Source organism: Amblyomma maculatum, chromosome 1, assembly GCF_055883805.1.
Source record: "Amblyomma maculatum isolate TAMU_Amacu chromosome 1, ASM5588380v1, whole genome shotgun sequence".
Taxonomy (NCBI): Eukaryota; Metazoa; Arthropoda; class Arachnida; order Ixodida; family Ixodidae; genus Amblyomma; species Amblyomma maculatum.
In genome coordinates, this window is record NC_139344.1 from 255,938,367 (window position 1) to 255,952,096 (window position 13,730).

The 13,730-nt window shown below is 42.5% G+C and overlaps 2 protein-coding genes across 4 annotated transcripts in view; one reads left to right on the top strand and one right to left on the bottom strand.

Annotated features, from left to right (window-relative positions):
• Positions 1–3,812, top strand: part of mbc (dedicator of cytokinesis protein myoblast city) — a 99,116-nt gene extending 95,304 nt beyond the window's left edge. For 2 of the 3 annotated variants that reach the window (XM_084590895.1, XM_084590893.1), the window contains 3 exons: positions 14–113; positions 2,136–2,368; positions 2,553–3,812. In XM_084590895.1, the coding sequence (XP_084447021.1) occupies positions 14–113; positions 2,136–2,368; positions 2,553–2,708 (489 nt within the window). In that variant the 3' untranslated portion in view covers positions 2,709–3,812. The remainder of the gene's footprint in view (positions 1–13; positions 114–2,135; positions 2,369–2,552) is intronic. The other variant, XM_084590894.1, reaches the window with a different exon arrangement.
• A 2,825-nt stretch (positions 3,813–6,637) lies between these two features.
• LOC146206276 (D-ribitol-5-phosphate cytidylyltransferase-like) lies at positions 6,638–13,155 on the bottom strand. The gene is made up of 2 exons (XM_084590896.1): positions 12,502–13,155; positions 6,638–12,415 (listed from the first exon to the last, which is right to left on the bottom strand). The coding sequence occupies exons 1-2, from the start codon at positions 12,850–12,852 to the stop codon at positions 12,038–12,040; spliced, it is 729 nt and encodes a 242-aa protein (XP_084447022.1). The 5' UTR covers positions 12,853–13,155; the 3' UTR covers positions 6,638–12,037.
• Positions 13,156–13,730: the final 575 nt, after the last annotated feature.

Consider the following 13,730-nt stretch of genomic DNA (forward strand, 5'->3'; position numbering starts at 1 on the left):
TTGTGCTCTCCAGCTGACTCCCCACCGCCCCTTGAGGTCCGAGGCTGAAAAGAGGCACAGCAGACCATCTAGTGGCCAGTTCAAACTGCCCCCTTCAACGCCACCATCGCAAGGTAACTGAAGAATTTGCAACAGCAGTTTTTCTTGCAAGGCACCACTTTGCTGCAGTCACCTGTGTGTGCAGAATGCACAGCTGTTTGTTAGTTTATTTTTATCGGCTTATTTTTATCTCTTTTTTTTCTAGCAATGAACTTGCCCTAAAATTTCATACAATGACAGAACATGCCACTACAAGAGATGTCATGAACTGTTATTCCTGGGTCTGTGTGATATGAAAAGGCAATTACTTAACTAGCAAACTTTCAGCTAAATGGGAAAATTTATCTTTGTGCTATGACAGTTGAATTTGCAACCTGAAAGTAACAATTTTTATACATGCAGCATCATTTCGTGGTCACGGGATGTGGTGGGTGCACTAGGCACTACTTTTTCTTCGTTTTTCTTGTTTTTATGCTTTTCACACTACTCTACAAACTTCACAAAATCTCTGCGAGCATTAGTGTCACTTTTAGCTAGTGCATTTGGCTCTTAAAAGCATCACTTTCGTGGTGTGGTGCTACACAGGGAAGGAAAGTTACTTAAGACTGATGTTGATGACACCTTGTAAACTTTGTGCAAAAATATAGCATCACATTTTGAACCAAGATTTTTATTTCGTTATGGAAGCCATTGTAAGTCATTGAATTTCCCACAAGCTTGCTGACGGTGCCTTGCCTCGGTGTTTAGGGCGCTTGACTGCTGTGTCCGAGGATGCAGGCTCGATGCCAGCTGCAGCATCCACATATCAGTGTAGGCAAAAACATAAAGTGCCTGTGTGCTGTGTGATGTCGGTGCACGTTTAAGAACCCCACGTGGTTAAAATAGCTGGAGCTCTCTGCTATGTCATCCCTCATAGCCCATGCTGCTTTATGCCATACCTATACTATACTGACAAAGTGTTAGACACTCATTAAATACATCCAACACCTCTGTCAAAAAAATTGACATCTTTCATACTTAGTGCACTTATTATAAATTTAAAAAGTTTTTTTTTTTTTTTTTTTTGACAGAATCTAACATTGCATTACCAATTTCCCAGTTGCAGGTGTGTGTTTTGATTCAGATTATTTTGAAACTTTGCCAGCCTAATTTAATGACCATCATATCAGATATTCTTTGTGCTATGTATATTAATTACCAAGTGTTTCAGGGACACCCAGCAGTAATGCTTAAAAATATGCTTTTTGAGCGGAAAAGGTGGCTTTTTTCTTTTCTTTAGCAAAGTAATGCCCTTTTTCATGGACATCAAAAAGCAGGTCAGTCATATTTAGTTAGCATGATGGTTAACTGAATTCTTCAGCCATTGAAGATAGACAGCTGGTTACAAGTATGTAGACATTTGTAGTTGATCATTGCTACCAATAGCGATATTTGTTTTTATAATTTCAAAAATGCAGTTACACCCTCAAAGTTGTCACTCAACAAATTTTTTCTATTTTTTATGAAATTCTAAAGCTGCTCACCCAATTTGTACACAAAGCGACATCCACGAGTTTGCAGTGCATGCGCCACATGACCTTCTTGTCTCGCCTCAGCCTGAGCATTGTGAGCAGCAAAAGACGCTTTTATTATCGAGGAAATTGGATGCAAAATTCTTCCTACCAGTTTGTTCAAACTGGTAGGAAACTGGTTTGTCCTTAGAGAAAAAGATGGGCTGCTGCCATTTTCAAACGAGTGGCGGTATAGCCTCTGGTGGCGACACATGCATTTTTTTTTCCGCTTTTCCTGGTTTACGGAAGCTCCACTTTTGGTGAGCATGGTCTCTGTGATTGGAATGCAGCAGCAAACTTCTCTTTGGCCATTGAATCATTTTAAGTACCCTCCTTAATATGCAGTAGTGCAGGGAAACAAAGAATGCAAGCTGGTATTTATGGCCTCCCATTTCTGTGTGTGGCTCAACATTTGGGATTAACCATTTTCCTGTTTATGTTCAGAATGCTTGTTGATTATTCAGCAATGGTTGGACTACGAAACGCTTGCCCATGCATTGTGTGGATTGACTGGCTGTCTCGCTGTTTGTGATGTGCATTTTGTAGCAGCAACTGGAGGAGCAACTACGCCAAGCCTTGCTACTGCTATGAGCTTCCCCATGTTTCCGGCCAGCTCCATCGGGCCGGCTTGCTCCCCAGAACCTCCACAGGAGGTTGACAGGCCACCACCTCTTCCTCAGAAGCAGGCCTATGCTGATTACACCAATGTGACCGAAGATACTCCACTGTTACCAGCACGAAAGCCTTCCCTGAGCATTCCTGGCATGACCAAGAATCGAGTGAGCAGAACATGTTCATCTCATATTTCTTCTGAATCTTGAACCCTTGTATCCGGCACAGAGCATGGTACTACGTATGTAAGCGAGCGAAGGTGTGTTTTCTTGTTGCTGTCGCAAGTGCTGTGATCCATGCTGATGGCAGTGCAGCTGATGTAAAATTTTAAATTCAAATTTTTTATTTCAGCCACAGCCTCCTCTACCTGCCAAGGAAGGTAGTAAGGAAGGAACACCAGTATTGCCGAAGAAACCCGAAAGGCCACCTACGAACCGAAACTTAAGCTTTCCTCAGGATGTCACAAAAAAGATGGCACGAACCGCATCTGAGGCCACGGAAGGTTGACTTCCGTTTGCAGCGGCAGGGTTCAGTATGCTCCTCCTGTGATGTGCTGATTTGGGAGAACTCATTGCATTTTTTGACAAGCATCATTGTTGGCATACTGTGCGAACCATATCTTTCTTAGGTTTGTGCATGATGGCAAGACTACATTACTAGACATCCTTGTGAAGTCCAGAGGCTTACTTCTTAGGCAGGCTTAATTTTAGTTATACTTATGATTTTAATTAATTTTGTTAAGAAAACTGCTGCTATGCTAAGTCTATATAAATAATTGCATGGCATAAATGACAGTGTTTATAGAACTGACTGTGTGTAAGCGTACCAGCTTTGATCTCTAAATGTGCCAATGCTTGAACAATCCCATTGTGTTCGAGTATGCTGTAGAAACTTAACCACTGCTTTACAATTGTGTCCTTGTATTGTTTGCATCATGTCATCGCTGCATATTTGCTCAAGATCATGCTTTGCTTGGCTATGTATAGTGTAGTAATACATAATACCTGTGCATATATCATTTTAAACTTTTTTTTTTTTTGCTCTAAATGAAACGGACATGTTTTAGTATGTTCTGCTGTTGATTGGTATTATTGTGCCGGTATCACCTTGCCAGTCTTGCTTGCCTGAATGTTTTTAGTGGTTACTGCTGAGTACAACTGTAACTGTAGCTTGTGTATATATTTGCAGCCACAGAGCTTACCGCTGTGAATATGGAGATGTGTAGGAACACTATTCAGAACTTAAAAGCGGATGCATGTTTTCATATGAGGAAAGATTTAGACACATGCAACCTTATGGTTTGCATTTCAATTGTTTTTATATGTTTATACCTGTGAACTAAAAAGAACTTTATATATAATGTATGCAGGCCATTTTGTCTGTAGAGCATACCAATGCTGTATTGTCTAACTGTTGTGCACGTTTTTAACTGTCACATTGCACTTTTGTGCAAGCCTCTTAAAGCTTTATTTGTGCATAAATTTTACATGTAATCCAGGCTTGTAATTTGTACAGGAGGAGCCTGCTAGACATTGTCTTGTCATTGTGCATTCCTGTATCATGTGCTCTTGCAGATGCAATACTAGTATTAAACCTGCATTATGAACACTCTTCTTGTGTGTCATGACTTAAACTACCAAAGGATTCCAAAGAAAGCAGCAAAATTTTGTGTTTTCAGATGATGCGCAAAACATTACTAAACATGGATCACTATGCGAGGTACACCCACACTTGGTAAATTATATTTAGTCAAATTTCTTTTCCGATTAGTGTTGGCTTCAGTTTTAGCAGTTGAACAGAAATTGCAATATCAAAAGTAGGTCTGAAGTTATGGGAGGCACAAAAAAAAAATCCAATACTGTATACGTTTGTCCAGTCACTACCATACTGACTTCTGGAGTAGGCTAGTGTAACGTTTGGAATGCACTAAAATATTAATGCAGCAATTATATTGCAGTCTTTGTATTCCTCATTCGATCTATCTACTTGTGATCTATTTACTAGCTGCTGAAACCAAAACTTAGAAATTCAATGAGGAGTCCTTCACTGGGTGCGCATTAATTCCATGTAGTGATGCTTGTTTACTAATGTAATAACACATCATTCCAAAGAAAAACTGCACAACAAAAGTTTCATGTCACCACCCCTTTAAGTATAGAAATTCAATTGGCCAGAAATCGAAGTGCTGCTAGTTTGTTCAAAATTCACATTGAAGTAAGGTTTGTAGTTATCTGCATTATGCATCTGTTGTATCCTTAACCTTTTAATGAGGGAACCTCTAGTAAAGGTTGTATGAATTTCTATTCACATTAGCTGGGTGCATGCAGTTGGTTGGTACACTACCCCTTTTGATGACCAAGCTATGGAAGAGTAATATGAAATTTCCACATTATACAAAAGCCATTCTATTTGGTAAATCAGTATCCTGTTAATTTGTGGTGCTGGGCATTGAGTCCCTGTCACACGATTAGCAAAGTTGTATAAAGGACCAACATCTGGGGCTTTATTCTTTACAAAACCTCGCAAATGGGTGCGTTGCACTCGCACTACTGTAACGGACATCTATTTGGCCACTGCATAGTGGTCACTTGCACCCTGTTGCAGTGGCATTGTGGTGGTCTCGGAGCAGTCTATATTAGTGCGTGCATTCTTTTCCACATGAATCGTGGTCCTCTTTGGTGTTGTAGCAGCTTCCTGTACACAATGCACGATCCCTTTGTAAAGAGCTCATGCAGCCAAGGCTTTTAATTGTGCTAGTCGGTTATTCATTTGGGACATTTTGACTACTGCAAAGTAGGCAAGGATAGTACACACCGCTAGAGTTATGAACTGATAATTTACTATGGCACTACATATTTTTAAACACACTTCCTTGTTCCGCGGATGCATAATGGGCCCTACCGCAGTGGTTGGGGCACTCATTTGCTGTGCCCAAGGATGCAGGATCAAATCCCGGCTATGGCGGCCTCTCTTTGATAAAGGCAAAAAGCAAGGTGCCCATGTGCTGTGCGATGTCAGCACACATTAAAAAACCCCAGGTGATTGAAATTTCCGGAGCCCTCCCACTGCGGCATCTCTCATAGCCCGAGTCGCTTTAGGTTGTTAAATCACGCAAACCAAACCAGATCACCTTCCCAGGCACGAGAGTACTATACTACCACCACAGCCAATCTCGCTTTGTGTAAAACTGCAACACACTCTTGCACTGTGCAGTGAACATTGTCATCTTCATGAAGTTCCATCTGCACCACTCCATCTAACCTAGGTAAATATGCCATACGCTTAAGTCACCTGTGCAAGTGCAGGCGAGGTGCGTGAGCAATAGTGTCAGGCGAATCCATCAGGCGGCGTGACAGAACTCTCAATGCTTTCGCGTTCCCCCACATAAGACTTGGGTGCACCCTGTAATTTTTTAATTTTTTTTACACATGCTTCCTCGTGTTGCTCGTGCCACCTCACCTACAGTTGCATCAAATGATAACGGAAGGTAGTAAAATGATAAGTGACAGATCGTCTGAAAGAAGCATATTCACACATTTCTTCATTTCCATTGTTGGCTTTTTATCTGCTTTACTCATTTGTATCCCATATGCAGCTTCTAAACAAACTGTCACTTTTCATTTTAATCTGCATTACAGAAGAATCCCAATGATGCAAATCTCAATGTCTCAAAACTTGTTCACATCTTAAAGGACAATCGAAATTCGTATGCAGAGGTATGGAAAATGCATTCACGCAGGTTTGTTTACAGCTGACAGAATTTATTTATGGCCGCAGTTACTGCTCGCTCAGTGTGCACTGCACGACTGGCAATAGCAACATCAGTGATATACGGACCGTGCGCCACCACTCATTGCTTGCTGTGCACATCGCATGACTGCAATCGTGTATTGACAATATGCAAATAGCATTAGGCCCAACGGTGTGACTGCGGCTCCTGCATCATTTCAGCAACCTGTGGCCTTCGTTAATTTGTTGGGAGAAATGCAAAAGTTCTTCAGCGCAGTAAGTTTCAGTATGTTATCAAGGAACGAGTAGCACGAATTCCCACTGTTCACATTGAACAGTTATTCACCAAAACACCATCGGGAGTCGGTGCAGAACATGGGAAGCCTCCAAGAGGTGTAAGCAATTTCTCATGCAACAGATCTTGCCTCATTTGTTAGCAGCACTTTCCACAATGGGAAACGAATCACTACACTCTAGCCAACAGCTCTACATGCATGCCCCTTTTGCTCTACACAGCATCCTTAAATAGTGCCGTGCATGTTTATTGAAAAGCACTCCTCGCAAGACCACATTGACCCAAAAATCTGTTCAAGCTCTACATGTAAGTGAAAACTCTACTTGTATATAATTTGGCATGTCACTTATTTCCAAAAATGGGCATCAACTCTTTTTCTTACTGCAGAAAATAAAGGAAGGCAGCTTCAAGCTGGTGTGTTTAGAAAATTTATTGAGCTATCAACTTCGACATTCTGGTTTATTGCAGGATGTAGAAACATCGCTAATGATACTCTATTCAAGGATTGAAAAGAAAAAAAGCAGGACAGTCGGAGCATATTACAAAAAAAACGTTTTTGCTTGAAATTTCGGTCACTGACCAGAACATTTAAATATGCAGCAAAAGTAAAGATTGAAAAAAAAAAGAATTCAAGAGTACTATACATTTGGCAGCGCATATTAAGCAGGTAATGGAAAGTCGTAGAAGTACAGATTTAGAACTTCCTGATCAGCAGAAAAAATAAAAAGGGCCTTGTGACAATTATGTCATTCTCTGAATCCCCAAGAGACAAAAAGCATGAGCAAATTCATAGGCACTGCAAAAATTTGTGCGTTACTTGTTAAAATTTTCACCTTTCAAAGCGAAGCAAGCAGTTTCAATGTTCACCCATAATGTGAGGCTTATGCATAGGATTTTCACAAGTGAACTACACTGGCCTTAAATTCGAGGGTCTCTGGAAATCCGAGACCCCCATCAATATTAAAGAGGGGTCTGAGACTACCCCACACTTGAATGTATAAGGACTGCATGAATATGATGCAGGCAACAATTTTCTATTGTCAGTGCTAGTGTTAACATTTCTCCTCTATTGTTTCGTCAGTTTAGTTTTGCGGTGAGTCTTAATAAGAACTATTAAAATGTTTTCTAAAACCTGAGATTGAGAAAAATGATTTCTGCCCATTGTATAAAATGATACACAAAACAGGCCACCAGCCATTTTCTCTCTTTCATTCATTTCCCTTTCCACCTGTGCTCAAATCACTATAGAGACCCTCCCTCTGATAGAGCTACTTTTTAACAACACTGATTTAACAACAGCTGTCTTGGACACTGATTTCTAAAAGCCGGATGGATGTCATCTCCAGATTCGTTGCTGTCAGTTTCATCCAATAAGTCGTGATTTATGCACTGCAGTCACATGATAACCACCTTTTTGAGTGCAATCAGCACAAAACAAGACTGCTTGCTCAATACAATCACACCAGGCTGGGAGCTCTCATGGTGCGGTTAAAAAACAAACCTCCACAGCAGAAGACAAAAAAACTATATATGTGAAACTAGAGTGTCGTGTCTCTGCTTCTAATCACACTAATTATTTGGATAGGCATGGCGAAAGAGTTGAAGGGCTAACCATGACATTTGTTAAAGATGCATGTCTTCATAATACAACACAGTACCCTCCCACTGTCTCCGCGGGAAGGACACCTCGGCCTGTCCTGAGAACGGCTAGGAATTGCCGATTACTCCTCCTGAAGGATGCTGTGTCTGTGTGTGTGACAGCAATTTGTGGGTCAGGGGCCAGTGCCTGGAAGGAACAACTGCTTTGTCAAGGTCAACCAGCAGACACGCAACTATTCCCGAGTAGTGCACTTTTCGCTGCGACACTTTCCAAGTAGCGCTTTTCCTTTTGTTAGCAGTTTTAAATAAACCTTGTCCACAAAAGTATTCAAGAAAGTAAGAGAAACAAATAGCATTGAAGGGGCACAGACACTAAATTTTGGCTGCATTTTTTCTTGCTAATGATGTGTACAACATTACTGTACAGTCGTGAGCAAAAGTGGTATGCATCGAAATGTCATCTAGCGACAGCAGAAGGGAAAGCGACATCGACACATGCATGTGGATAAAATGAGGCACCGCCAGTATTGTCTCGATCTTAGATAGCTGTTGCTAGATAAAATCTGGATGCAGTTTTCTCGAGCTCCGCCACGGGCCAAGTGTTGTATACCACTTTTGCTCACGACTGTACATGGATCATCACATGGTGTTTACCTACGACTGCTAAATAATTTATTTAATTGCTTTTACTCATTTGTTTTGGTTTCAACAGCCGAACATTGACTATGAGATCAAAGTTTTGTATAAATCACATCAGCGATAAAAAAACTGATTTAATCGCTCCTTCATCACCTTAACTACAATGCTGCCTGCCTTGAGAACCGGAATGATGAGAGAAGAAGCAGCGATGGTATAGCAGTCTTTTCATCCCTCATGTGACCTATATTAAACGATGCCACAGCCATCACCCGTTAATATGGATGACCCGAATTATGGACAGTTTTTCTGGGGACGAAACCTTTTCAATGTATTTATGCCTCGTTAATATGGAAACTCGCTGTCTGGATAATGGACAGGGAAGAATGCACGCACCCCACTTGGGCCCATGTATTTTTGTCTCGTTAATATGGACAGTGCTTGAAAAAAAGCAGAGGAGACCGAATGCAAGTTAAAGAATGGCACGTCGCCCGCGAACCTACGCGACAGCCGATACGGCGGGATGCTTGAATGAGTCCTGTGGGGTTTGAAAGAACCAAAGCGGGCGTGTCGCCGTTCTGAAGGGGGGGGGGGGGGGGGAGAGCGCGCAAGAGCGGAGAGAAACATACACAGCAAACCGAGGGTCAGCGTAAGAAAGAACCCAAAAGGGGGGAACCAGGAGATTTCTGGGTGCAGAGGAAGTGCCGCCGCAGTCAGGAAAACAGCAACATGTGGTTGCAATAAATTCTGCTGAACGTGAACAGAGAGGCCGGCAAAAGCGTAAGAAAGAAATGACAGGAAGAAAGACAAGTGCCTACAGTGGCGGTGGGAACTAAAGTTTTCTTTCCCAAAGCGCAATGTGTGTTCCATGAAGCTGTTCACGCTTTTCGGTGAGAGTTAAGACACACTCACAAAGTAAAGCGACGTACGAACACGCAACTGGGACCCAGCCCTGGACGCGCTTCCCTCTCATGCTTCTGGTTTTCGTCCCTGTTGCGCTGCCGAACTGCCACATTTTGCATACTAGGCGGCCCGCATGTCGGCTTCGCTTTGAGTCAACGATGCAGCCTTAAAAAGGTTTGAGCTCTTCGTAGTCGGCTAGCCGTCGTTCTAAACTGTACTTCAGCTTGCAGTGTTTGTTTTATAGGAACACATAAAACCGGCGCCAAGAAGATGGGATGTTCGATAGCCCTCTGCATAGCAGCTTGCCAACTTGACTCCCTTGCTTCCTTACAGAAACAGTACAAGGCAAAAAAAGAAAGAATCAGAAGAACGGAAGGGCAGAAAGGTTAACAAGGCAAAGCATCAGAAGCCTGTAACCCTCAACTTGAGTCTTGCTTTTGGCATGGCGGGAGTTAAACGCAAAAGAACAGAGCTGAACGCAGGCGCGAAGAAATCTGTAAATACAAGCGGCAAAAGCCATCTCAGTCAATCCAAGCTGCGAGGGACTAGTATCGACAGCTCAGCTGTTTCCTCGCCTCAGGAGAATCTCAAGCAGCTACTTAGCGGCTACTTTGCTCAGTGACGAGGCCATTTTGAAAGTGGCAGTGAGTAGAGAATCGGACGCTGATTCATCGGCCAGTGAGGAGTTCGTGCTCAAAAGTTCGACCAAAACAAAGCCCACCATCACGGTTGTCATTGTAAGCGAGTCGCTTCAGACTACACTACAATTTTTCGAAGACAACAATGACAATGATATTGCACTCAAAATTGCTGGTGTTCTGTGAAATTTTGAGTCCAGTGCACACCGTTATGTACAAAAGCAGTCATTAATTACAATTCTTTTTTCTCAATAAAATCATTTTTGTTTTTATTCACGACTCGTTATTACAGATAACTCGCTTTATGGACAGTTTTGGTCGGAAACCAATGTGTCCATATTAACGAGGCACGACTGTATTCGGCAGAAATATTCAGGCAAATACCACATGATGATCCATGCATAGTAACGTGTTACACTTTATGTAACACATTAATACAATGAAAGAAGCATGCAAACAAAAATGATGCGACTGTACTCCGTTAAAGCTAACATTACTTGCAAATAAGCAATGTGGGTATAACATGAACTGATAGCCATTGCAAGTAAGTGGTCCACAAGCATTTTTCCTCCCAAAAGGACAGACACAAGTGTTGCATGAAAATAAAACATGCACCTTGATGGCAGTGGTGCTTCAATAAACATTACCACGTGCTGTACGATGACTACGTACAGCTTCAGTACAAAGGTTATTGCACTTGGTATGTGTTGTGTCGGCCGGAGTTACCTTCCACGCATCTTTTTAAAAAGGTGTCGTTTTGCTCATGACTAACTGCGACGACCGGCTCGGCGAATGCTGTCCGATCACGGGACGAAGTCTTTGGCGTTGCGCATAGTTTCGAGTTCCGATTGCCCCTAACATTGCAGCCGAGATCAGTGCACGCCCGGCGGACAACACTCCTCCTGCCTCTCGGCTCTCGGCCATGAAACAGCGTGAGTGACCCCGGCTCTCCTTACTAACGACTGCCTCGGCCAACACAACAGTATGCATTCACCGAAAGATTAGATTCAAGCCTACATCACTTCTGGTTAAAGTCCATAAAGTAGTAGGAAAGCCTGGTGAAATAGCAATGCTAGGCATCAAAGTGGTCACACACAATGCAAATGTCTGTGCAGTTTCAAAGAGCTGAATATATCCATGTGTTCACAGTTCTGCTTTATATGCATTCCTTTACAAATGCAATATTGCATGCTTCGAAAACATGTAAACACAATAAAGCCGCCTGTTAGCTAAGCCATTTTGACAGTAGACCATGACAGAGCATGCTGTAGCTATACATTCACAAATGTGCACTGATGAAATAAACAGCTTCATCACAATATATACAAACATGATAGTTGCACAGAAGTGGCAAAGATGTACAGTCGTGAGCAAAAGTGGTATACAACACTCAGCCAGTGACAGAGCTCGGGAAAACTGCATTGAAATGCCACCTAATGACTGCGTAAGGGACAGCGACAGTGACACATGCATGTGGATAAAATGGGGCACCGCCACTATTGTCTCGATATTAGGTAGCTGTTGCTAGATGAAGTTAGCACGCAGTTTTCTTGAGCTCCGACAGAGACTGAGTGTTGTATACCACTTTTGCTCACGACTGTACAGGTGCAGACATTAGTAAATGGAGCAAGCTGTTGGCTTTTAACATTTATGACACACTGCTTAATTGATATTGGCAGCTCTGGTAAGTGCAGGCTGCTAGCAGATGCTAGTGTGCTGTCTCAAGGACAAATAATATTTCTGTATGTCTAATAGGGAAGGCACCATTTCAGTTGGAACAGAAAAGGGTGCACAGTTTACTTATGTACGCACCTGTACAACTATTTACATTAACTTCGACATTAAAACTTTCCTCACAAGACTGTGCACACGACAAATATGGCAACTGGGTACAGCAAGCCTCTAGGGTACAAAGCAACACTAGTATGATAGGTTAATGTTTTTTTTTTATTTGCCCCGGTGACGATTGCGGGTGATCTATTCATTCATTCTGCTGTGACAGGTGCTCTAGCATGTACCTATCGCAGAAATTATAATCATTCAGTTACTTCCGGAATGGCAGTGTTTTGTGCATCCTGTATCATTCCAGCAGCAGAATAGAGATCTTTTCTATATGTGACCTTAAACAGCTCATCTGTCCCTGGTACTAACCTAGGTGTTACTCCGCAGTGCCTGTGCAAAAGTGCAAGGCATTCTGTTCCATTAGTGTAATCTTCTTCTGTAGACCTCTGATATGCTTTCATCAGTAATGGGTATTGAAATGCCTGCGGTGTCTCGCTCGCAACATATCTGGACCGATCTAGTGCCTCTTCGAGAAATCCTTTGTCGTCTATCTTCAGTACTGTCGACACAAGAGGTACTACCGGCCCTGCTCCACCGTGCAGCTTTGCTTCCCGCACAACTTCCTCCAACACCTGCAACAAAAGCCACAAGCGTACATGTTTGAATATTGCGGAACTACACATAATTACTGTCTTTCACCAAGCGTGAACTATCTTACGTGTTTTGGTACGATGGGTCGCACGACGTCGTGAATTATCACAATGTCCGGAGGATCTTGTTCAAGCTGCTTCATGCCGTTCATTATGGACATGTGCCTAGTTGCACCGCCAGACACGAGCGTAACTTTCCCTAGCAAATCAGCGGTATTCAAAGCACTAACTACTAGCGAGTACTTGTCTGGAGGATACACCACAACAATTTCCGATATCCAACTGTACTGGAGAAACGCACCAATAGTGTGACAGATTACCGGCTTTCCTTGCACCTCACAGAACTGCTTGGGCGTTTTCATCTTCATCCTTTCGCCAGTTCCTGCTGCCGGCAAAATGACGCTTACTACGCTGTCCATCGTAAACTGCCTTTTTGATAGATCCACAGTACGCTGTACTCTGACGTATGCAGATATTCAAAGCTGATCGACTGGTGAATTTACTGAAATTTTACACATTCACCCACAAATTATAACCAGCAAGAAAAACGGGGTGCGTTCACATGAGCCCGGTAGTTTTTGAAACAGCACCACAGCACCTCGTCGCTTTCGTCATCTTTCGTCCACGGAGCTCATGCATGGCTTGCGTCTCGAGTCGTCGAAATAACTAACAACGCCAATAACGCCGGCAGTCAAAATGTTCGCAATGTTCGCTAAACACCGCTGAACACGATGATTGCAAGTGCACTCAGTGCGTGTTTCAAATTCAGCAAAATACTGTTGCATTTAAACTCGGTGCTTTTTCTTCTTTCTTTTTTTTTTCCCATTTTCTTTTTTTTTTTTTCTTTTTTTTTTTTTTGTCCATTTGCATGCGCCCATCACTGATCTCAGCGCCACTACAAATGCCGTGCAAGAGCGCGGTAATTTAAAATGTATATCCTTCCTCTATGAAACGTTCAGGATCGTCCACGCTTAGTTTGAACACAGTCGCTATATTAACCCGGCCAACCACCTACATATACCACCTACAGGTTATTTTGTGCTAGCGTCACTTTGTTTAGGTATGCGACGCAGTGTTGGATACAATGGCGCTTTGAAGACAGCGGCCGCGTGTTCGAATGAAGAGTGGACGACACTGTCAGTGCTGCAGTTCGCGAAATCCAAGCATTTAGCCCCAGAAGCAGTGAGTGTTTGAAGGCAGCTATATACTGTTATTCAGATAATGTTACTATCACGCGCGCGGAAGAAACAACAAAATTCTAGAGGGCACTTTGGACCTCTTTAAAGTTAAAGTATGA

Bases quoted from the DNA above. Each gene is read 5' to 3' on its own strand.
- LOC146206276 (XM_084590896.1), bottom strand. From the start codon at position 12,852: ATGGACAGCGTAGTAAGCGTCATTTTGCCGGCAGCAGGAACTGGCGAA. The intron at 12,416-12,501 runs GTAAGATAGTTC...CTTTTGTTGCAG, and splicing joins GACCCATCGTACCAAAACAC to GTGTTGGAGGAAGTTGTGCG.